At 37.3% G+C, this 26,543-nt stretch overlaps 1 protein-coding gene across 1 annotated transcript in view; it reads right to left on the bottom strand.

Moving 5' to 3' along the window:
- trpa1b (transient receptor potential cation channel, subfamily A, member 1b) overlaps positions 1-18,281 on the bottom strand; it is a 35,855-nt gene extending 17,574 nt beyond the window's left edge. Inside the window, 7 exon segments of the mRNA XM_017453602.3 lie at positions 1,678-1,823; positions 2,770-2,878; positions 3,665-3,772; positions 5,221-5,396; positions 7,034-7,196; positions 7,395-7,512; positions 18,135-18,281. Of these exon segments, the coding sequence (XP_017309091.1) occupies positions 1,678-1,823; positions 2,770-2,878; positions 3,665-3,772; positions 5,221-5,396; positions 7,034-7,196; positions 7,395-7,472 (780 nt within the window). The 5' untranslated portion in view covers positions 7,473-7,512; positions 18,135-18,281.
- Positions 18,282-26,543: the final 8,262 nt, after the last annotated feature.

Here is a 26,543-nt window from a genome sequence, read left to right as displayed (position 1 = left end):
AAGGAGCATCTCTACTCATCACAAAAGAATTCACTGAACTCTCAACCAAACCTGTCATGACAGTTAATATGGCTAGGCTAACTAACCTAACTTAGCATACCTGCGTACTGTAGCTAAATCTTACTGGTTAGATCATTGGCTTATTATAATTTATGTTTTAGTGTACATGCCATTGTGCCTATTTTGTAAGACCACTACATTGAGCTGATATTTAATGTTTCACATATACAGCTGCACGCAAAATGATTCAACCCCCATTGCAAATCAGGTTTATTGTCAAAATGTACAGACTTTCAGCTGTTTGCAACGAACAAATCAAAGAACAGCAATTGAAACAGTTCAACACAGCGAATGCTTCAAGCGGTTTCCCCCAAATTCAACTGAAAATGCAACTTATAACGACTTCTCCAGTCTCAGAATTATTCAACACCTTCATGGCAGGCATCTTTAGTACTTAGTAGAGCACCTTTCTGCTGTTATGACCTGCTACAAACAAGATGCATAGCTTCTGGCGGTGTTTCTGAGGAATTTTACCCCATTCCTTATGAGCAATGGCGTCCAGTTCAGTAATATTCTTGGGTTTGCGTGCTGCGACCGTCTTCTTCAAATCCCACAAGAGATTTTCTATAGGCTTGAAGTCAGGTGACTTCTACAGGTGATGGCCCTGTAGAATCTTCCAAGAATTCTTCTCCAACCAAGCCTTGGTGGAATTTGAGGTATGCTTGGGATCATTGTCCTGAAGCATTCGTTGTGTTGAACTATTTCAATTGCTCATGTTTGATTTGTTCATTGCAAACAGCTGAAAGTCTGTAAATGTTGAATAATTGAATAATTTTGATTGCAACTGTATATATATATATATATATAAAACCAAGGCATGCTTGGTATCTAAATGTTGTGCATTTAGTTTAGCCTTGGAGCTACAAATCTAAGAAGTAAGCAACATTAACAGCCTCCCGGTTAACACTGTGCAAACTGTATTTCTAAAAATTTGGCCATGTGACTGGAATTCATGTTCCTCCATGATCAAATACATATCCCTGTCATCATAATCAATCTCAGCAACAGCTAACTTACAATATATAAAACGATGAACTGCTAGTTTTGCATCTGGCCTTTTTTAAAAAAAAAATCTTTATGCGCTGATCATGACTAGCTAATGAGCTGCTACCGACAGCCAGAGTAAATCATTTGCTCGAATACTGTGTCAGGATCACTGCTGTGCTGAGACCAGTCCGTCACAGAAATTATATCTAGTTTATGGTGGCTATGGGGTAGTCTCTTCCTACTGATGGACACGCTGGAGGGGGGTTAAGATGTTGTTCAAAACAACAGATGGGCTACAGTGAGTAATGTTTACCTGCAAAGTGACATTGGTCGGTTGATTATATGATATGTTTGGATGATAAAATGACCAAAAGGTACAGCTACCAGGTAGATACGTATTTAAGTGACAACTTGTTGTATGCATGTCAGTGAGCCCAAATGTCTTCTCAAGGATAGGAATATCTGATAGTTTTGACCTCCTGGGGACATTTGGTTGGACCTCAGGAAGGAAAACTTTATGCTTTGTGCTTAAAATGCTTGAAAAAAAAAAACATTTAGGTGTAGGCATAGCATTAACTGGACACATTAATGATAATAAGAAAAAGTGTGTGTGTGTGTGTGTTTCTTTACCTGTTGTTGGTCCACTTTTGCGCCTTTAGCAATGCAGAGTTTGATCACTTCTGTATTTCCGCCTCGTACGGCTAAATGAAGTGGGCTGCTCTTGGATTTATCCAAATAATTAATGTGTATAAGGGTGCATTTACCCAACTCTTCTCCTGAAACAGAGAAAGAGAGCGGCAAAGACAGGAGGAGAAGGCAAATGCACATGAAATATGTGAATTATATGAACATTATTTAAACATTAGAGACACATTAGGTCTGAGTCGACTTTGGTGCTTGGACCCCTAAATATATAAGTTTGATAATGTGGGTTGTGATCTCGCTGAAACAAAGTGAAAAAATAAAAAGTCATGGAACTCCCTAGGTATGCTTCATGGACCTCTTGGGTTAGGTTGTACATGCAAACATGGCGATAAAGCTATCTGGAACTGAACAGCATCTGAACAGAGAGACGGACACAGTCTTTTGTCAATATATAATGTGTAATGGAGATTTGTTTAGCTCCTTGTCCTCAAATTTGCACAGTCATGACTCATGTAACCCATGTTTAGTCTGAAGATGAGTTTTGCTTATTCCTGTCCTGTTGTTTAATTTAGCGCCCTCGTCTGCACGTGCGGACACGTCAACAAATGTAAATCGGTGCAAATCAAAAAAATTTACATTGACCTCGAGCAGCAGCCTGTATAATATGTTCACAAAGATTTAAGTCATGAAGCAAATGTTTCTAATATAGCAAAGCTTTTGCAAGAGCACTAGGTCTATGTAATCAATGTGAAAAAAAACACAACTCTCGACTCCCCATCATCTGCAGACGAGCAGACGAGGCATGTGAATATAATGATGCATGTTTATTGTGTTTGTTCAAACATTACGATGTCCAATTCATACAGTCCACTGGGGAAGTGTCCCAAGGCACACACCCTACTCACTAAATAGGCTGCATTGTTTGAACTCTAATCTAAAGCAGCACATTTTAGGATTACATGAGTGCACTGGTCCATGATTACACAACTGTAGGTTGCGAAAATAGTCTACAATGGAATCATAACCATTCGTAACCTAACCCAATGCCACTTATTTACAGCCATCTCTGAGGCTCACCTTTTTGCAGTATCACCTCCATCGCTTCTTTGGCTCCAGAAAAAGCTACGGTGTGTATCGCATAATGCCCCAGCTTGTTCTGACGACACAGCTTTGCTCCATATTTAAACTGGAAAAGTCAAACAAATGGTAACTTGGAAGGAGTCAGAAATGGATGTACATCATTTCTGCAATTACCTCTCTGAAGTTTGCTTCCAGTTTTGCACTGGAGCTATGAATCTAATGTAGATAGGCAGTTAGCACTTTCTCCCAATTTGGTCATTTGCCAAATCCCACCACTAGCTAACTCCTCCATATTACACAACAGCTACCAACACAGAGGGTGTAGTATAGCACATGCTACATTACATTCCCAGGAAAGTGCTAACTGAGTTCTTCTATAAAAAGTGTGATATGCCCTATTCTACATACATCATTGGTTAGTGCCATTCTGATTGATAGTGGAAAGAGTAATGCCTTCCTTGCCACCCAGAAAACAGGGCCAATCAAGCTCTCTTGGACTCTCACAGATGGTTGTGGCATCACTGGGATTTGGACTCACAATCACTCACAAGGGAAGTCTAAAAACCTTTAAGGACACTATGAAAACTTTGACATCATGATAGAATTACTTCATATAATTTGACCAAATATTAGATTTGAATGCATGTTCGGAACAACTCGACAAAGCCATTAGAGGCAATGATTTAGGTATTCAGTTTGCAAGATGCTAAACTGGTGGCTATAAGCTTCCCTTGTTAGTACCTGCAGTAGCCATGAAGCTCGAGTGCAAAACTGATGGAACGAACCTTAGACACCAAATCTACTGTATCTTGGTTGATCAAGTACATTTAGGACAAGAGTGAAATCGTATAATGTTCCTTAAACCTTCCAAGAATACTTGAATTATACTCACTAGTGTGTGAAGAGCTTCACAGTTATTGTAGGAGCATGCAAACATCAAAGGTGTGTTTCCCAAATCTCCCTCCAGATTCACATCTGTGCGACTGCAGGACAGGAGAACCTGAGACAATACGAATGATAAGTGTACCAGGTGAGTGACTGTCTGTAATTCACCTGTACCGGGTAACTCAGTGGGTGTAACTCACCTGTACCAGGTAACTGAGTGGGTGTAACTCACCTGTACCAGGTAACTGAGTGGGTGTAACTCACCTGTACCAGGTAACTGAGTAAGAGACTCCTGTATCAAGTGACTGAGTGGGTGTAACTCACCTGTACCAGGTAACTGAGTAAGAGACTCCTGTATCAAGTGACTGAGTGGGTGTAACTCACCTGTACCAGGTAACTGAGTGGGTGTAACTCACCGGTACCAGGTAACTGAGTAAGAGACTCCTGTATCAAGTGACTGAGTGGGTGTAACTCACCTGTACCAGGTAACTGAGTGGGTGTAACTCATCTGTACCAGGTAACTGAGTGGGTGTAACTCACCGGTACCAGGTAACTGAGTAAGAGACTCCTGTATCAAGTGACTGAGTGGGTGTAACTCACCGGTACCAGGTAACTGAGTGGGTGTAACTCATCTGTACCAGGTAACTGAGTGGGTGTAACTCACCTGTACCAGGTAACTGAGTAAGAGACTCCTGTACCAGGTAACTGAGTGGGTGTAACTCACCTGTACCAGGTAACTGAGTAAAAGACTCCTGTACCAGGTAACTGAGTGGGTGTAACTCACCTGTACCAGGTAACTGAGTGGGTGTAACTCACCTGTACCAGGTAACTGAGTAAAAGACTCCTGTACCAGGTAACTGAGTGGGTGTAACTCACCTGTACCAGGTAACTGAGTGGGTGTAACTCCCCTGTATCAGGTAACTGAGTAAGAGACTCCTGTATCAAGTGACTGAGTGGGTGTAACTCACCTGTACCAGATAACTGAGTGGGTGTAACTCACCTGTACCAGATAACTGAGTGGGTGTAACTCACCTGTACCAGATAACTGAGTGGGTGTAACTCACCTGTACCAGGTAACTGAGTAAGAGACTCCTGTACCAGGTAACTGAGTGGGTGTAACTCACCCGTACCAGATAACTGTGTATGAGACTCCTGTACCAGGTGACTGAGTGTGTGTGACTCACCTGTACGAGATAACTGAGTGGATTTAACTTACCTGTACCAGGTAACTAAGTTTGTGTGTCTCACATGTACCAGGTGACTGAGTAAGTAACTCACCAGCACCAGATAACTGTGTGTGACTTACCTTTGTCAGGTAAATGAGTTAGTTTAACTCAGCTCTGCATAGAGGCATCTGCCAAACGCCATTAATGTAAATGTAAATGTATGTGACTCACTTGTACCATGTAAGTGAGTGAATGTGTGACTCTGTATCAGGTTCTTGAGTTCGTTTGATCCACCTTTACAAGGTGACGGAGTGCATGTGACTCACTTGTAGCAAGTGTTTGAGTGCAAGTGACTTATCTGTACCATGTGACTACAGTATGTATGTGAGAAACTCACCTCTACCATTTGATTGTGTCCTTTGCTGATGGCCAAGTGAATCGGTGCCATCATGGCTGTGTTTACAATGTTTGGATTGGCACCCAAATCTAGCAACAGTGAGCAGCTTGACTCCTGGTTTTTCTCCACAGCAAAATGCAGAGGAGTTTGGCCTTCCGCATCCTGAACATCCAACTCTATACAACACAAAATAATTCACCTGATATTAAACTCATTTATTACACATTTATATGTGCATCAAAGCTCCAAGATGATGATTTTAAGACATTTAATTTTGGGTCATCAAATTGCATGAAGATATTTTAGAAAATTATAATAATAATAATAATAATAATAATAATAATAATAAAATGCATTGTTGTATTTTTGTGACTGTTTTGTCACACTATCTTTCCACTTCTTGCTTCTTTAATGCTTTTTTTTTTTTTTTTTTTAATTTTTTTTTAGTTTTTTTTTAAAGTTTTTTTCTCTTTCATCTTCTCACATTACTTTTTAATGAGTAAATGTGGTTATAATGGCCACTTCAGACGATAGTAATGGGTTTCTTAATGTTCACTATTAAGTGTCCAAGCATTAAAGCAATGCGGGAATCTGAGCCAGATAACTAATGCACATTATGCTATAATAGCCCATCATAGATCTGTTAATATATCAATAACACACCAATGTTTCTCCCTTTATTTTAATTTTTCTTATGAACGTGTGTAGCCACACTTTCATTAATCACACACACACACACACACACACACACACACACACACACACACACACACACACACACAGTGGTTTAACTTTTGCTGTGGACTGATGATGGTGAGCTCTGATTTATTTAAATGTATATTCACTGGCCACTTCATTAGCCATACTAATACTGAATAAGACTTGTCTTTTCTCTCAAACCAGCCTCAATTCTTCATGCCATGGATTCCACAAGGTGTTTGAAGCATTCATTTGAGATTCTGGCTTCACATAAGTGTTGCAGATTTGAATCTCTCGTTGTACCACATCCCAAATGTGGTCTATTGGATTCCAATCTGGTGACTCGGAAGCCATTAAAGTACTCATTGACTCACTATAACTGTACCAGTTTGAGATGACATTTTGACATGGTGCATTATCATGCTGGAAGTAGCCATTATAAGACGGTAAATTGTGGCCATGAAGGGATGCGCATGCTCAGCAACAATACTCAGACATTCCCCACGCCATTATACCACCACCACCAGCTTGAACTGTTGACCCAATGCATTTTAGGTCCATGGATTCATGCTGTTGTCACTAAATTGTGCAGAAACCAATGTTTATCAGACCATGTGGGATTTTTCCAGTCTTCAACTGTCCAGTGCTCAGTGAGCCTGTACCCAGTGTAGCCTCAGATTCCTGTTTTTGGCTGACAGAAGTGGAACCTGATGTGGTCTTCTGCTTTTGTAGCCTGTCCACCGTCAACATTTTGTGAGTTCTGAGATGCTTTTCTGCTTAACACGGTTGTAATGAGTGGTTATTTGAGTTACCAAAGCCTTTCTATCAGCTCGAATCAATCTAGAAATTCACAAACATGGACTAATGATAGTGAGGCCTATTTCAATGGCCTATATAGTGAATCTGTTGTATGATTGGGATGTTGAACTGATGATGATGATGATGAGGCTGTTGTAATTGAATAAAGAGAAACTTAGACTATTTGAGTCTAGCATATTCCAATCTTTCTAGAACCCTGTAGTGCATTTAAACTCTTTGCTCCAATGTGATCTCTATTAGAGTACTGCATACGTAGTGCTAGGGATTATGGGACTGACAGAGATTTAGGACTCACCCTCAGGTCCTGCCTTGGACACGATGAGCTGAATAACATCCAAATGTCCACTAGCGGCAGCGTAGTGGATTGGTCCGGCTCCGTTTTCATCCCTAGAGCTCAGGTGAGCCGGACACATCCTGCTCAGGTAATCCAGAGCTGAAAGATCACCTTGAACAACCCACTAAGAGAAAAAAGGGGACGATAGACAGTGTCTGCCCTGGTACGTACATGTCTTATTTACATCCCACCTGTATACATCCTACTCCTGCTGTCAAAAAGGATTACCAAGAGATGATTTATAGGTGAAATCTAAGCAGTGGATTTCAAAGCACACATTGAGGTAATATCAGCCGTGATGTCATGTAAATGTAAAACTCACTTCGAACACATTGACATTAGCCATGTTAGCCAAATCAGCCTCCTCTATCACACAGCTATAGGAGGTATTTTGCTTCATTTGGGTTTTTTCCCTGATGGAAACAATTCACAATGCAAACCTGTGAACAGAAACGAAAACAACATAAAAGCACCGGGATTAGAAACTTGGTTTCACACGAAAAGTGCATAGTGAGCCCCATATATATTCGATCAGCCAAGATATGCTTTTGTGTGTGGAGTTTTCTATCATGTATTTAGTAGAGGAGCTACAGGGCTAATATTGCTAAATAAAGTATGCTAGCTTGTGTTGTTTTCTAACACTGTATGACACAAATTACCTTTAAAAAAAAAAAACATACAAAAGGATGTCATGAAGCTCAAAAAAAACTGACATAGTGACCCTCTTGAAATTGGAATCAATTTCTTTAAATCCTCACAATCTCAGAGAGGAGGTGTGGCTAAAGTTTGCATTCTGGATATTGCTTCAATGATAGCATGTGCTCAATTTGTGTTGTTTATTTAATGTTTTATTACACACAGTGACTATATCACATATATATGTGTCATAGGTCATGTCATGTCATATGGAGTGGAAAAAAAAATATGTATATTCTGGGAGTATGTAGGAAATTAATTTATTTTCAGTATTAAGCAGTTAATCTAGTTGCTTCGCAATGAGCAAACAGAAGTAATGAGATGACACACCACTGTGCACACTCTACCTCGTATACAGTTCAGAGTTCAACCAACACAATCCAGCTGCTAGTCTGTGTTTATAAGCTAATAATCTTACTTATGTAAATATAATATATGCATCAATGGGTTTATGAGGCAAAGGATTAGAGTTTCATCCCATATTAGTAAAAGCAAAGATGCTCCATGAGCTTCGGGTGCAATTAACCGAAAAGAAAAGAAGAACGATTAGGAACTATAGATGCTGCAATGTCATCTGCTATGAAAATTCTTGTTGAGTATAAACTCATAAAGTTAATTGATTTCATTTTTATATTTATTTAGACATTGATATCAGGAACTCTGCCTTTCACATGATCTCAAGCACCTGCAATAACCTTCACTGTTCTCATGATAGTGTTTGCACTTGGTTGATATTGGAATATAATTAAAACAGATTATACAGGATATACAGTGGGGTATATATATATATATATATAAAGCAACAACAACAACGAAAAAAGGAAATTTAAATATTTAAATGTAAGAAAACGTTCATTGAAACACGTGTTCAGATGGTTGTAATCTAAAATGGATCGTCAGATTTTACAGAAAATTGTGGCGTCCATGCCAGCTCGAGTACACACTGCCATTAAAGCACAAAAAAAAAAACAACCAAACAAACAAACAAAAATAAAACGGACATACCAAATACTAAGAAACTTTAAATTCATGTAAATATTTTTACGATTCTACTTTTCATTCAAATTGTTGTCGTTTTTTTTTGTTTGTTTGTTTTTTTTTTTTTTTTGCAAATGGATTTTTTTAGCTGTTACTATAGAAACAATAATGTATTAGAGCGAGTGCATAAATGTGAAGCTAGAATGAGCTTTTCTGAATCAACACCTTCTGACCAATCAGATTTGTGAATTCAAAATGCTGTGGTATAAAGGTTAGGTAACAGTTAGGTAGCGAAATTAACTAGAAAAAAAAAACCCTTTTCCAGTTACGTTCATATTTTAATAGTCTTGCTTTGCAGCAACATGTAATTTATCTGAGATTTTAATGGTGTTAAATAGTAATTTAATAGTAATAAGTCATTTTTTTTTCTGTTATGAGTTCATTTGGGTCTTACTAGTTTAAGGTTTTAGATATTCTCTGATAACACAGAATATACTGTCGTTAGTCCCTCCAGGATTTTGCTATTTTGTGATCACATTAATTGACGCAAAATCAAGAAGCTTGCAATTTCCGCAGATTTTCAGCAAAATTTGGGCCAAGATGTGAATGTGAAGATGAATGTGACGTCATCGCAACGCGCCATGTGGTGTCATTACAATGCGCATTCAGCCAAAGCACTCTTCGAGTCACGTGCGTCGAACATGAGTACAGCTAAAAGCCGCCAGTAAAATCAAACATTTTTGGCGGCAACAAAAAATCCTAGCAAAATCCTGTATGGACTGTGCAGTATGGAAATAACGGTAGTTTAGGTTGTATAATATGAAACTAACAATGAAACCACAATCCTGCAATTACTCTGCAATTACATTCATTTTAATCTCAATATTCGGTCCTAATAGGACGTAACTGTACAAATAAAATATGTAAATCGACTGCACAAGAATATAAATAACTCATACATCAGTGTTGTTTGATAAAGTAATATAGTCACTTGTTTAACATTGCTTTTATACGTCCAACCATTCTCTTCAATCCAAGTGTTTACAATGCCAATAAATTCATTCAATTCAATTCAATTATATTCGTATAGTGCTTTTAACAATGCGCATTGTCACAAAATACAGAAATATATCAATTCAGGACATACATTTTAAATTTATAAAGGGAGAAATGCATCCCTAATGAGCAAGCCAGAGGTGACAGTGGAAAGTAAAACCTCCCTGAGATGACATGAGGAAGAAACCTTGAGAAGAACCAGACTCTAAAGGGAACCCGTCCTCATTTGGGTGACAGCAAATAGTGCAAATATAAACAGTCCCCTTCTATAACTGTTTACTACACGGTCAAATATTACAACTGTATAAACGAGAGATTAGAGTTTTCACATGAAGTCAGTTAAATCGCATGGTATCATTCGACGCTCCTAACAAACTCCATTTTATGAAATAATGTTGTGAATTATTTACAGCCAAACGTTTTTTTTTCCAAGGCTAAAACTGTTGTAAGGTTACATTCCAAACTTTAGCTGTGACATGTCTTCTCTATGAACATGTCCAAACATGACATGTTGATCTAACAGGTTCTACACAAACTTGTGGAGTCCATGCCAGCTTGAATGCTCACTGTCATTAAAGCAACAAAATGCAGACATACAGATGTGGCCTTTATGAATGTACGTTTTTTCACATGGTTTCACACGAGCCGTCACGTGCGATCACGCGAAACCTGCAGGCACGCTTATTAGAATTACTACTACTACTAAAAAACTCTGAAATACCTGTGAAAATTTAAATATTCTACTTTTCATTCAAATTGTTGCTGATATTATCATTTGTAAAGAGAATCCGTGTTAAATTGACAAAAAAAATTAACACACAGTACAAATTTCAGTATAAAATGTGTAAAACATATTGCTAATAAGTAATCTTTATATACAGGGGTGCTTGAAAGTTTGTGAACCCTTTAGAATTTGACCTAAAATACCATCAGATGTGATAAAAGTAGACAAAGCGAACCCAATTAGGCAAATAAGACGAAAATATCATTCTTGGTCATTTATTTATTGGGGGAAACGATCCAATATTGAATATCTGTGCATGGCAAAATTACGTGAACCTCTAGGATTATCAGTTAATTTGAATACTGAATTTTTTTTGAAGAATTTAAAGAAATCAGAGTCAAGTGTTTTCAATCAATGGGATGACAATCAAATGTGAGTGAGCATCCAGTTTTATTTAAAGAACAGGGATCTATCAAAGTCTGATCTTCACAACACATGTTTGTGGAAGTCTATCCTGGCATGAAAAATGTAGATTTCTGAGGACTTCCATCAGGCTGGAAAAGGTTACAAAACCATCTCTCAAGAATTTGGACCTCCGGCAATCCACAGTCAGACAGATTGTGTACAAATGGAGAAAAATCAATACTATTGTTACCCTCCCCAGGAGTAGTCAACCAACAAAGATCACTCAAAGAGCAAGACATGTAATCGTCTGCAAGGTCACAAAGGACCCCAAGATAACCTCTGAGCAACTAAAGGCCTCTCTCACATTGGCTAAACTTAATGTTCATGAGTCCATCATCTGGAGAACACCAAATAACAATGGTGTGGATGGCAAGGTTGCAAGGAGAAAGCCACCGCTCTCCAAGAAGAACATTGCTGCCGATCTGCAGTTTGCCAAAGATCACATGGAAAAGCCAGAAGGCTATTGGAAAAATGTACTGTGGATGGATGAGACCAAAATAGAATGTTTTGGATTAAATCAGAAGCATTATGTTTGGAGAAGGATAAACACTGTATTCCAGCAAAAGAACTTTATCCCGTCAGTGAAACGTGGTGGTGGCAGTATGGTTTGAGCCTGTTTCGCTGCATTTAGGCCAGGACGGCTTGCCATCATTGATGAGACAATGAATTCTGAATTCTACTAGTGAATTCTAAAGGAAAATGTCCGGACATCATTAATTAGAAAAAAAGGTCATTGAGTATTATGCTGGCAAAATAATATTTTGTGTTTGTGGAGGCTGTTAAACAGGGTCTGAGGTCTAAACATCAAGGTTAAATAAGGAATTAAAAATAACAGGGAATACTGTCATGGGAAAATAGAGTAATCAGTGACAGGGTGGTGTGATGCGCCTGATGTGAACTACCAACCCACCAACTTTAATAGTCTTGTTTTGCAAGCAACGCGTAATGTGTCTGAGTAAATAACGAATACATTTTTTACTTTTTTTTTACTGTCTTGCTGGTTTAAGGGGTAACATTTTAGAATACGAATCCATCATGAATGATTAACTACACAGTAAGAAATGAATAACGCAATATTAACATTCTAGTAACTACTATTAACTAACTAGAAACTCTGATTAACAAATTATTAAGTTATAGCGCACAGATGAATGCGTTTCACTGTTAGCTAATCAATAACTACTATTGCTTTCACTGCCTCCCGGAGAACTTCGGTTACTGCACACAACCTTGGGGTAACCACGGACAGTCAACTGTCCTTTTCCTCTCACATTGCTAATCTGACAGTCTCATGTCGATTTCTCCTTTACAACATCAGAAGGATTCGTCCAATTCTATCCATACAGGCCAATCAGGTGCTGGTTCAGTCTTTTGTCATTTTGAGACTGGATTACTGCAACTGACTCCTGGCAGGTCTGCCTCTGAGAGCCATATGACCTCTGTAACTGAACCAGAATGCAGGTGCACGACTTGTTTTCAACTTTTCTAAGTTCTCCCATACCACTACATTTATACACTCCCTGCACTGGCTTCCTGTAGCTGCTCGCATCAGATTTAAAACTCTGATGCATGCCTACAAAGCCAAATATGGACCAGCACCCACTTACCTCAAATCACTTATCACACCCCGCACTGCACCACACTCCGTCCAATCCTCTAGCATCGCTCGACTGGTTCCACCATCTCCCAGGGTACACGGAAGGTATGCATCAAGACTCTGTTCTGGCACCTAGGTGGTGGAATGAACTTCCCGTGGATGTCCAAACAGCTGAGTCACTGGCAGTCTTCCAACCACATCTAAACACCTGCTTTCCTAAAGTATTTAAATTAGCACTTTTCATTTTAAATAAATGTCTGAGTTTTCTTACTATATTACCTCCCAACAGAGTTTTAAGACTGATGGGTGGCTGTGGCTCAGGTGGTAGAGCGGGTTATCCTCTAACCGTAGGGTTGCCGGTTTGATTCCCGCCCCCATGACTCCACATACCGAAGTGTCCTTGGGCAAGACACTGAACCCCAAGTTGCTCCCGATGGCAAGTTAGCGCCTTGCATGGCAGCTCTGCTACCATTGGTGTGTGAGTGCATGTGAATGAGACACAGTGTAAAACACTTTGGATAAAAGCGCTATATAAGTGCGCCATTCACCATTTACTCTATGACCTAGTGAACTAGTATCGGGATGTATTTATTAATAGACTTCAAAGCACTTCTGTAAGTCGCTCTGGATAAAGCCGTCTACCAAATGCCATAAATATAAATGTACTAAGAAACTATATTAATAACTATTATTTCTTTCATGCCTCCCGGAGTAGTACTAAGAAAATCTATACAGTTTCCTAATTAATGAAAAACCACCAGTGTTAATGAATAGACAAGATTGTTTACATAATCAGTAGGTAATAGCAGACTTATGATTTAGGTAAGCGGTTAATAATTAGTACACTTCATCATTCCTCCTAGAGAAACATATTTTTTTTTGATCATAGAATTTTTATTGAAAATTTACATTTTACATAACCCCCCACCCAACAACCCCAACAAACAACCACTGCCAAAACCAAAAGAAAGGGGGAAACAAAAAAAAAACAATAAACAAACAACCAAAGAAAAAAAACACAAACAAACAAACAAAAAACTAACAAACATAAAAACCCAAAACAACAACAACAAAAAAAGGGGTAAGATGATCAGGAATTACAGTCCACCTCTCCTCGATCCACCACCAGGGTGCGTACATCATTAAAGTAGGTAATAAATTGTGCCCATTTTCCCCAAAATGAGTCACCCCTGCCTCTGATGTTGTACTTGATTTTTTCAAGTTTTAAAAAGAAGATTAAATCCTTAAGCCAGACTGATATAGAGGGGGGTTGTGGAGAGGTCCAAGACAACAGTATTCTGCACCGAGCAAGTAACGATGCAAAGGCCACAACACTAGCTTCTTTATGGTTCAGAGGCTGACGCTGAGATGGAACACCAAAGGTGGCAATTAAAGGACAGACATCTAATTTGATTTTAAGAACGTCGGACATAGTTTCGAAGAAAGAGTTCCAAAAGTTCTGCAATTTGGGACAGAGTGCAAACATATGACTGAGGTTACAGGACGAAAGTTTGCATTTTTCACACGTCAGGAACATTGGGATATATTTTAGACAGTTTACTCCTAGAGAGGTGAGCTCTATGGACCACTTTAAATTGTATGAAACTAAGTCTATCACAGGACGTGGTGGTACGTATATTATCTAACCTAGAGAAATATTTATAGTTAACTATGTATAATTGTAAAGAAATGGCTTTTTAAACGCACACTTCGGGACTACTTGCTCCTGTGGCCAATTTTCCGTCATGCCTTTGAACTTCACCCTTATTTATAATCATTTTTTCTGCATTATTATTAATACTTAAATAAAGAGAAGACTGCTTAGGTCCACACTTCTCACTGAATCACTAGAGCATCATGGAGACTACTGGAACATTTCAAGTCATCAGCCCTAACCCCAAATGCCAGACAAATTGCAACCTATACAGTGATTTATTTATTTACAGTACCTCACAGAAATATATGTTTCTTTGTAAGTCATAAAGATTCTATACTTTAGGATTAGGTTTTTTAATTAATAACTATTGTAACAATCATGGTAGCCCAATAGTAACGACTCAAGTGTTGCCAAATCCTTCAAAAGGAATGAGTAATTAGTGGAACCATATTCTAAAGTGAAGATCATGATAACTTCCTAGTAATGACTCAAGTGTTACCAAATCCTTCAGAAGGAATTACTAACCAAAACCTTAGAAAAACTTCAAAAGATTACAGTGACTTCAGTGTTTGGTTGCACATGATATTTATTCATCATAACTGGGGGGAAAAAAACGCGTTATCTTCAGTTTTTTTTCCGTTTCCGTTCACTCAATGGTTTACATATTTGAATATCGGTAATCACGACATATTAAGACTCAGACTCAGTTTATGTTTCATTGAAATACTTTATTCATTCCAGTGCATTCTTTAACCAGTTGTAGTGCACACGTTCTACTTCATGTTGTACTGTACACAGTTTGGTTAATACTGTTTTATTTGAGTGAAGTTTTTAAACCATTGTGTTGGATGAACTGAGGAGTAGATTGCTGGCGTATAGGAATCTCAGACGGGGTCGGTGCACATTAAAGGCCGACACACAGCATTCACTGCTGTTTTTAGTTCTGCTTGCCGGTACCAGGAGACAGATTGACTGTGAGGAGAGTGGGATGTTTTGTGTTCGTTTTCTTTACTTTCTTATACATAATTATGTACTTCTTTTATTTTTATTTTTTTCTTGATTTATTGTACTTTGAAGTTGGTAGTGTTTTGCTTCCCCTCTGTGTGTCTAAAGTGGACTAGTCCGTCTGTATTGCCACCGCTGTTGATTTATTTGTTTGGTTCTGTTCAGTTTGTCACGAATTGAATGTGATGTGGCCCGTGTTACAAGTTGAGCTCTTTTATAGGCCTAAATATTGATTTTGATCATTTGAATTGAATTTGGTTTATTTGTAAATGTATTTTTTGATTCATTAAACTCTTCTTTTTTTTCTTTTTTTTTTTTGGAAAACTGTGTCCCTTGTGCCTTGACTGTCCCTCACAAACAGCTTACCCAAATCATAAGTCTGCTATTACCTATTGTTTAGGTAAACAATCTTTTCTATTCGTTAACAGTAGCGGTTGCGGATTAATTATGAAACTGTATACAGTTTCGTAGTCATTCTCTGGGAGGCATGAAAGAAATAATAGTTATTGTTTAGCTAATGGTGAACTGTGTGCTATCACTTACTAATTCCTTAATCAGAGTTTCTAGTTAGTTAATAGTAGTTACTAGAAAGTTAATACCGCATCATTCACTTCTTCCTGTGTATTTAATCATTAATGACTGATCCGTATTCTAAAGTGTTACCGTTTAAGATTTGAGATATTCCCCGTTAACACAAAATATACTGTAGTATGGCAATAACAGTAGGTTAGGTTATATAATACGAAACAAACAATGACTATTCCTGCAATTACACAGCAATTACATCCGTGTAATCTCAATAACACATAATGAAAGATTAAAAACACAGTGTTTTAAGATATGGTACTGTAATAGTACTAGTGTAAACAAAACAAAGCTAACAATGACACAGCAATTCCTGCAATTACACACTGATTTCATTCATTTGGATCATATCAATTCAGTCAGAGATACCACCGTAAGATATAACAGGGTATCTAATTGCTTTTTTATCTGAGCGAGACTTTATTCGCTGTGCTTTTGTACACTCGTATTTTGCTATATGCAAATATTAAGGCTTGCCTGTAAAACTTTGAAGCAGTGAAACATCAGGTGCTGTAATCAGTTTGATTCCACTGGCATCATGTACAGTTCATAATGAAGGTGCATTACACACACATGTCACTGGGTGAACTTGCTGGTGAGGGGCGTTTGAATCGTTTTTGAATTTCAGTGTGTACACCATCCATCAAAATCATTCGAACCCTTATGGCTGACAGTTTTTAAGGAAATCTAACATTTAAATTGAATTGAGCAGAAAGGATGAACCATTATATTATCACGGTTTCTGTTGCACTTTAGACTGTTTGCCATTCTCAGTGCAGCAGGCCTCTGGGAATTAGGTAAAAATAAGTGAGTGAGTGAGTAAGTACGTAAGTAAGTAAGTAAGTAAATAAATAAATAAATAGCGTCAGGTGAATGCCCCAGCCTTTAAAAAAAAAGTTGAAGGTAGATTTTATTTATTTATTTACTTATTTACTTATTTACTTATTCAACCTCACCTCTGAAATCAGCTGTACCATGCAACAGTCTTAAACCGTTTAACAGTTTTGACACACGACTTGTCAGAAATATTGCTAGTGCTAATATTTTGCCATTTTGGTCATCGACATTTCGTATTTCAAGACAGATCATTTGTTCAAATTTCAGCTATTACTGTTTATACTTTGTACTCGTGGTATTCCTAAACATTTACAGCCCATTTACTTTCTTACTATAAGTGATATTTAGAAAGAAATAACGATTTGTACGACAAGCAAGTTGAAGGAATAAAAAGACATCTAAAGAACCTACAGTAGATGTGTGTTTTAAAAAAAAAAAAAAATCAGATCCATATCCATTATATTTGACGTTTTGTCAATTTTATTGGAAACAATCTAAAAAGAAAGGCATGAATCTTGCTTGTTTTATTTAGACACTAGTAGCCCATTTGCGTTACAATGAATCCACCCAATGTGCTATGAATGCTAGTTTATTAAAATTTTATTTATTTATATAACTTGGTCTAATTAGCTGGTTTGCTCTCCAAGTGCAAGTCCTACCTTCAAGAGACTAATTAAAATCCAGTTAATGAGTCTATCAACACAGATTTTATTATTTCTTTGAACATTTAAGGTCTTAATGGACATTCTGTACCCTTTCGTTTGATCTGTGACATTAATAGTGACAAAACTGTAATAAAATAAACGAGCTTGGAAAACCTTTGACTGGTGGTGTAGAATAAGTAGAATTATAAAACATATATATTTTTTTGACGCGTTCTATATTGTGTAAATTCAGTATTGTTTTTAGCTGATGAAATGCAAATCTATCACCAGTACACTATTAGTCACTAGTAGGTAACTTGTAGTTGATTTGGACTTTTTTTAACAACAACAACAACAAAAAACAATAAACAAACTAAATGTAAGCAAAACTAAATATATACATATTGTTTTCCCGTAAAAATCCAACGTTTTCAAGGATCATAAGATATTTTCACTCCCAACATGTATGCAGTTTTGAGGCACGCTGATGAGATGTGATGCTGCCAGATTTGCAATGCAAAGATTTTTAACCACGTAGTGCCATCATTAGTCATCTGCTTTCTTACTGCTACAATCATCTGATGCGACGTGTCTTTATAAGTATGAATGTCCTTGTTCATTTTATGACCATCTCTTATTGCTCCTGATATAAAACTAGGTGTATGACACTGATGATAATGCCTGAACCGGATATAACGAACACAACAGAAACATACAGAAACACTCTTAATTCACTGTACTAATTCAATTTTCTTATGTAGACAGATTTTGAGTTCTACTATGAATATACAGTACTAATGAAATAAAGTACTCCCTACCTTGGTTTTGAGCAGATGCAGAGTGGTGTGTGTGTGTGTGTGTGTGTGTGTGTGAAGGTTTGTGTGCGCAAGTCTTTAGGAAGGTGCTTTTATACGCTGCCTTCCTTCACGGAGGTCGGATTACAGAAGCTGTTATTCTGACATCATTTCCTCTGATGTAATCAAAAACTCTGCCAATTGGACATTAAAACAATTACAAACTCTCATATTGTCCTGTTATTGTTATTGCTGGGGCCAAGCAATGATCTGTGACTTCACATGATACGATCAGGATGGAAAGTTGGTAATGTAAATGTTTTCTTGTATCACGTGGTTCCAATTTTGCAGGACAAAACTGTACGATATGAACACATGAGATGTTGCGCTCGTAGTCAACACCACAATATAAAAATAAAAAAAAAAGTGTACTTTATCACGTGCCTTTGTCTTCTGGTGTTACTCCAACCTGACAAACTAAACAAGTAGTGAATGTGCTTGTATTTTCATGATCAGTGTATTTATTTGATAAATCCATGGTATGGACAGGGACGGCTGGTGTAAATGAGCTCACAGGGCTCACAGAGCTAAGCCTTTCCTGTCTTAGAAATAAAAAAAACACATCGATGTAAGGTTTCATAATTTCCTAATGCACATTTTGAGTTAGAGCCTATGCCTATTTCCAGGTATATTCCAGCTGGAAGAGTTTTATATTATTATTATATTCCATTGCGTTATCGTACATTTGGACTGCCTGAGTGATTACTTATTACAGTGAGGGGAAAGAAGTATTCTGATACTTTTGTTTTTGTGATTTAATATACTTCCGCTGGATATATCCACTTCATATTTCCATAATGTGTTAGAGTTTTGACTTAGAAATATGAACACACATGTATGGATTCATAAGCATAAACAAAGATATGTTAAAACAACAACAACAACAACAACGACGACGACAAAATCGACAGGGAAAAAGGTATTCGGACGCCGCGAATTACCACCAAATTGAACCAAAATACTGTGAAATACTGCTGACTTCTTACCATAGACGCTGCAGATCTGTATTGGCAATAACAGCTTTGCGTTGTCTGTGGGAATATGTTAATTAGCTTTTGGCAGCATCCTGGTTCAGTTTTGGCCCATTTCATTTGGCAAATCTTCAAGCGTACGCCGTGCAAAAAAACTTCAAGCGTCGTCTTGCTGGAACGTTCATCTTCTCGTCGGATTCAGTTTCTTGGCCGATGAGATTAAATTCTTCTCTAATAGCCCCGGTACATCGCTCCATCTATAATTCCGTCAACGACGTGTAATGCCTCAGTGACATTTGCAGAGTCCCATATCGTGTACTCCGACCTCTACACTGTAAAACCTTTCTTTAAGCCAAATACACGTAAATATAACAAGTTTGAGTACAATTTTTGTTATATTTAAGTGTATTCGGCTTAAAGAAATCGATTGATCAACTTAAAAAATTTGAAGGTAATTAGTTTTGTCAATTTTGTTTTTGAGTTAAATGAACTTATCCGGTTTTACAGTGTGTACTTCACTGTGGATATGGTGTTATTGGGGTTCATACAGGATGAAATGAGAAAAATGAGATGTGTCTTTCATAAAGAAAACGATCAAGGAATGAAAAGAAAAAAAATATATATATATATATTTTAAAGTAGGCCTATGTGAGAATGTGTTTGACTATAACGTCTGTTTGTTAGGATTTGAATAAGTCTGAACATTGTTGAGTTTAAGAGAAGTAACAGGTGACAGCCATTCTGATGCCATATAAGCTGTCAGTCAGAATTTAAACTGAACACCATTCTGAGTATTTCAGTGCAAAAGGTTCACGACTTAATCTAAAAGGACAGGGTTTATTAAAAAAAAAACAAAAAAAAAACAACCCACAGGGTACATCTCACTGTCATTACTGTCACCTCCAGAGGTGGATTTGATGCAATCAGGAAACTAAAAATGTGTAAGCAAGCTAAACTAAATACAACATTCTCTCCCCTTCAGAAAAAGTCCTCTAAAGTGAAAACAGAAAAATGTTTGGACTAAAGATTTTTTGTTTGTTTGTTTTATTGTTTTTTGTTTTTGTGAACATCTGTGTTTACGAGGGAATAAATGGGGGTAGGCGGGGAAGGGTTACGTGTGTATAAACTGTAGTTTTCCTGTAAACTGTAGGATTGGAAGTTTGGTCGAAATCCCAGTTAAAAAAACCAAAAACAATTCACGTGAATAAATACATTCATGATGTCTGTGCTACGTATTACTACTTATACAACAGGACGCTTGTATGCTCGAATCTGATTTGTCAGAAGGTGTGCATGATTTTCCTGTACCATTGTATCCAACACTCTGTAACATGAACAGTAGATTCATATCGATGCATTCGGCCTAAGAGGTTATTGTTTCTATAGCAACAGTTCATACACAGGGACTTGGACCATAGATGCTAACAGAGGAAAACCTATAATTGTTGACGTGGTGACATTTTTGTTAGGAGACATGTTAGGAGTCTCGTTTGTAAGTGCTTTGTAACAGTCAAAGTTTCCCAGCTCAGGAGTTTACACTTTCTGGTTTCTCGGTAAATTAACAGGCTGTGTTGTGTTGTTTGAGAGAAAGAGAGAGAGAGAGAGAGAGAGAGAGAGAGAGAGAGAGAGAGAGAGAGAGAGAGAGAGAGAGACTGGTGAGGGAATGACTGTTTATTGTGGTTTTAACGTAGGAGAGAACAGAAACTAACTTGACTCTCAGTTGTTCCACAACATTAAATCTAGCTATAAATCGTTAAAATGTGCAACAGGTTGTTCATTAATCAATTAAACATCGCCATTGTTGGCAAATTCCTGTGATATAAGTGGAATAACACACTCCAGACCATGCTGTTATACGGAAATAATGGACTTGTGGGGGTGGGGTTGGGTTGGGGGGGTTTATAGGGTGGCATTCAGTGGCACTCCACTTGCATGTTGTGCTGCATCATACCCCCCCCCCCCCCCCCCGGCATGAATTATTTTCATATAACAGCATGATCTGGAGTGTGTTATTCCTTACATAATGCTAAACTTTATTTTTAAAGCTGCCTGGAACTTGTCAGGCAAAAAACAACAACAACAACAACAACCTAATATTTCATTATACGATCAGTTTATACTACATTTATTCAACAATATATTGAAAAAATCCAATAACGATTTGTTCTACATCTCACTGCTTTTACACTTTGAATGAACTTTCTCCCATTTGTTCTTAATAGGGCTGTGTGATCAGCAGTGCTTACAGAGCTGCAGCGCCGCCTAGTGGACTACAGTACAATGATATTTTACTGATCACTGTTTCATTTTGCTAGAAGATAACATATTCCATGATAAATTCATGGAATTAGATTAATTTGGGAAAGGAGGCTTAGCGTGGTACTGAATGCAACTTTTAGAGGGTGAGACTTTATTCACTTATCAGTAGTCCAATACCATATAAAATATGCACAACCTTAATAAATGAAAAAAAATCAATCTTTAGAATAATAGAAATGATTGATGTATGGAATAACTAAAATGTGTGTGTGTGTGTGTGTGTGTGTGTGTGTGTGTGTGTGTGTGTGTGTGTGTGTGTGTGTGCACATAATCAAAAGCTTGAGGATCTTTAACAGCTTGGAAACTGACAAAAGTATACAGTATACATATATTACATAGATATACAGTATTTAAATTATATACACGTTACAATAAATACATTCAATCAAATGCATTTCATATATTTCAAATAGACACATTACTTTAAATACAATTCTTTTTTTCTTCCCTCTGGTGTATTTAAAACATTTACATTTTTGCCCATTTTTAATTGTTTATGGCCTAGCTATTGGTAAGATTTGTCTTTAAAAATATATCATTCAAAATTATGGGCAATTGATATGGGAATGTGAAAAAACAGAACCCTATATACCCTCATTTAAAAAATTCCAGTTTCAAAACTAGAGATTCTACATCTCATTGTTGGGGGTCGCCCCAGAGGATCACCTTCCATCGTCCACCTATTGATTGGGCACAGGTTTTATACCGGATGGGATAACGCTTCCCATTTGTCTGTGCTTGGGACAGGCACCGAGTGCACTAGTTGGTGCACCCCAGTGGCTGGAGATGGTGCTCAAACCCATGATCCTGAGATCAAGAGTCCCATACTCTACCAACTGAGCTAGCCAGGCACCTAGATCCTACATAGAAATACAGAGTCAAAATACAGAGACAAAACAAAACATGAAAATAATGAGATTAGTACGTCAGTCAATGATGCCCAGTAATCTAATGTTTCCTAAACTACGTACATCGAACATTACCTAAACGCTTATCCTAAGCACTGAGTGTTTAACATCCGTGTAGAAAGCTATCTGTTTGAGTAGAACAGAAGAACGCTTTTATTTGTGTGGCCTCTCTGAAATTACGTACTGTACTCTGGGAGTCCTGGACACTCCACCTTTGGCCTAATACCCATGAAATCTCTATTTTTAAGATTTGTATTTCGAATTCTGATCTCCATCATTTCCATAATTTCAAATGACACGCTTTTAAATGCAAATCTTAAACCCCTTTCAAGTTCCAAACCATGAAAACAACAACAATTGATATTCATATCAAGGTAGATATTGATATCATTTAATACATTGATCAATATATTATAAACGCCCCAGAAAATGTTATTTAATGTGGCGTACTATATGTAATATAGTATAATATAATATACTGCAAACAAAACATGATATTATCTTAATTATGAGAATGAATTTATTTTAAGACAACTAACTAGCTTCTATAGCCTTCAAGGATGAGCACTCTGAGCTGTTCTCATTTTCCTATATGGATTCAACAACATGCCCATATTTCTATATTTAATCTCTATATAAAATGTATTTCTTTTCTGGTTTGAGTTATTAGTGTCACCCTTACTAAAATGACATTCCCACTCTTCTGACCCATAATAGAAGAATCATTTATTCTCTGACCACTGATGTCTTTTAAAGGCCTATTGATTTTTCGATGACTTTTTCTATACGTGTGGGTGATAACATTCAGGCAGCAATCGCAAGTTCTCTTCTAGTCTTTTTTAACTTAAGTGACTTTCCCATCACTTTAAAATAAATAATCTCTAAATTTTCCCTCTGGGACACACGTTAAAACCTGAAGTTCAGCTTTATGCTATTGAAGTTTGAACGGTAAGGTTTTAGCTAAAAGATAATGTAATTAATGTCTGGCTGGTAAGATGTCCAAATCTTAAGGATACCTCCAGAATGACGATACGACAGGATTAATCTGAAATGGTTAATATATACAGCGCTATGGAAAAGTATTTGCCCTCATCCTGATTTCTTCTGTTTTTGTGTATATCTCGTACTAAGTAGTTTTAGATCTTAAAATGAAATATAGCATAAAACAAATGCAACCTGAGTAAACACACGATAAAGTTTAAAAAATTTTTATTGAAGTAAAAAAAAAAAAAGTGAACCAACACCTATCACCCATGGAAAAAACGAATTGCCCCGTTAAACTTAAAATCAGGTTGTGCCACCTTTAGCAGTAATAACTGCAACCATCACTGCGGCACTGTGGTGGAATCTCGGCCCACTCTTCATTGCAGAACGAGCATGAACTGCCCATTTAAGGTCCTCTTACAGAATCTCAATTGTTTCAAGTCAGGACTTGACCACTCCAAAATATTAATTTAGCTTTTTTGAACCATTCAGAGGTGGACTTACTCCTATGCTTTGGATCATCGTCTTACTGCATACAGTAATAGAGTTGCGATTGAGATTCAAATTACAGACTGAAGACTGGAAATTCTCCTTTAGGATTTTCTGGTAGAGACCAGAATGAATTTTTCCCTCAATTACTGCAAGTTGCCCAGGCCCGGAAGGATTAAAGCATCCCCACACCATCACACTACCACCACCATGCTTGACCGTAGTTATAATGTTCTTTTTGTGGAATTCAGTGTTTGGTTTACGCCAGATATAACGGGACCCCTGCCTTCCAAACAGTTCCACTTTCGACTCATCAGTCCACAGAACATTCTCCCAAAAGGTTTGAGGATCATCAAGGTGTGTTTTGGCAAAATTCAGACGAGCATTAATGTTCTTCTGGGTTAGCGGTAGTATTCACCTCGCCACTCTTCCATGGATGCCATTTTTGCCCAGTGTCTTTCTGATAGTGATCATTTAAAAATAATTTTAAACTAATAAATCAACTAAATTTTAAATAATTTATCACAGTAACATTATATGAAAATGTAAATATTTTATAATGTAGAAAAAAGTCTTGAAACTCACATGCATAAAGCATTATGCCCTGGCCAGTTTACACAGAATGGTGAGAAATGCTGGTGAATCCACTGGAAAAGCAATAATTATCTCAACTCTACTGGATATTGTTCCCTCAAGACCAACAATATAGAAACTAGAACATTCCCTAAGGCTTTAAAATTGAGCGTGACATTAAATGTCAATGTATTTTCATAAATAGTGTGTAGCGGGTTCAGAGCAATTCTTCCAGAGGGCAGAATATTTTTATTTCCTAATGACCATATGTTTTATGAATTAGTATGGTATTAGATGTATTAAGCTGGTTTTGCTCTAAGTAAAGAATAATCCATGTCAGGGTGGTGTGATTCACTCCAGTACAAAGTAGAAGGCTGTTTATCATCCATTTTAAGTATTCAGGCTTGGGGAGTAACGGAATACATGTAACGGCGTTACGTAATCAGGATACAGAAAACTGGTAACTTTAATCTGTTACAGTTACGCCAAAAAACAAAGTAATCAGATTACAGGTACATTTTGTCGAAAAAAAGGGGAATATTATCAAGATTACTCTTTTTTTTCCATTTAAAATCAACGAAATGAATTTTTTGACATAACACAATATAGACAGCTGCTTGATTATAGTTCTGGTTCTCTCTTGCCAGTCGTGACTCACATGAGCAACCACCTGGTGTATGCACAAATAAATTTTGCGCATAGTTAATTTGGTAGAAATGAACACAAATTGTTCTCTGAAATGCCTTTGATAAGGTGATCATGCGTCCTCTTTTTCAGACCTTAAAAAAAGCGTCCAGCCCGGATTCCTATATTTGAGAAAATGTCCGGGATTCGGCTTTAGTTTCGTTATGATGTGCTTATGGTCTAATAGTGCATCATGTGTGCACATATTTGCATTGCTTTAACCCCGCTCTTCTTGTACACCAACTGGTCGATTAGGGATAAGCTCCAGGTTCCCCGTGACCGTGTAGGATAAGCGGTATAGAAAATGGATAGTTGGATGTTAATATACTTCTTAATTTGGGTTTTTTAAATATGTTTGTATTCATTTATTATTAAGCTTAGATTATGTGCGGCATCCAATATACCATTCAAATCCCTATCAATGAGTTGTTACTATAGAAACGCTAATGCATTGGAACAAGTGCATTAATACAGGTTAATCTACTGTTAGATTCATGCTGTTATAGAAAATGAATCCACACCTTCTGACCAATCAGATTCGAGAATTCGAATAAAGTGCTGCAAGGTATGTTGTCCATACCGTTTAAAATTCTATTGAGTTAAAAAATTTCTTTCTTAGTGGGACAAGAATGTACTGAACCCCTTGATTTACAAAGCACAAATTCATTTTCTCAATAATGAAAGCTTAGACTCTTCACCTCATCATGTCAGAAAACCAGATGGAATCACACGTACGAGTACATCCATGACCTCTGACTGACCTTCAATGAGCATTGAGATTTCTGAAGCCTTTCATCATATGACACCCTCAGAAAGACACTTGAAATGTGACACACAAACAGAAGCGCGGTATCTATCCGTACAAGTATATGTATTTTGAATTTGTTTATAATTAAACCTGAACGAAAACCCGTAACTTAGACAGAGGCGTTCGTGTGGTTAGATATAGGAAAAAGAAGATATAGGAAGATCTGACAGCTTTGACCTTGTAGGGACAGTTGGCTAGTCCCAATGGGGAAAACTGCGTTTATTAATTTATTTCTTTGTAACAACATAAAAAACTGCAGCTTATATTTAAGAACTAAAAGAGCTAAAAGATTTCCTTTTGGTTAAGGTTATGGTTAGATTTATTACATCAGTGGAAGGTCCTCACAAAAATAGTAGATAGATGTGTGTGTGTGTGTGTGTTAGGAGGTGGGGATAAAGAGAATATGTGATAAAGAGCGACGGTAAAAGAGTGTGTGTTCCAGTTTAAATGGTGTGAAATGGGTTTCACGTGGCAACACGAAGCCCGGATCTCAGAAACTGACGTCTTTTTAGCGACGAGCTTCCTTAAACGAAACGAAAAAATTAAATCAGTCAATTAAATAAGGGAATTCATAATTACCTTGATGCCGTAGGTCAGTTTTAGAGGCTTTATGGCGTGTCAGTTTGTATATTTTTCA

This window comes from Ictalurus punctatus, chromosome 23, assembly GCF_001660625.3.
Source record: "Ictalurus punctatus breed USDA103 chromosome 23, Coco_2.0, whole genome shotgun sequence".
Taxonomy (NCBI): domain Eukaryota; kingdom Metazoa; phylum Chordata; class Actinopteri; order Siluriformes; family Ictaluridae; genus Ictalurus; species Ictalurus punctatus.
Note: the sequence above shows the minus strand (reverse complement) of the source record. Positions and strands in the feature narration are given on the sequence as shown.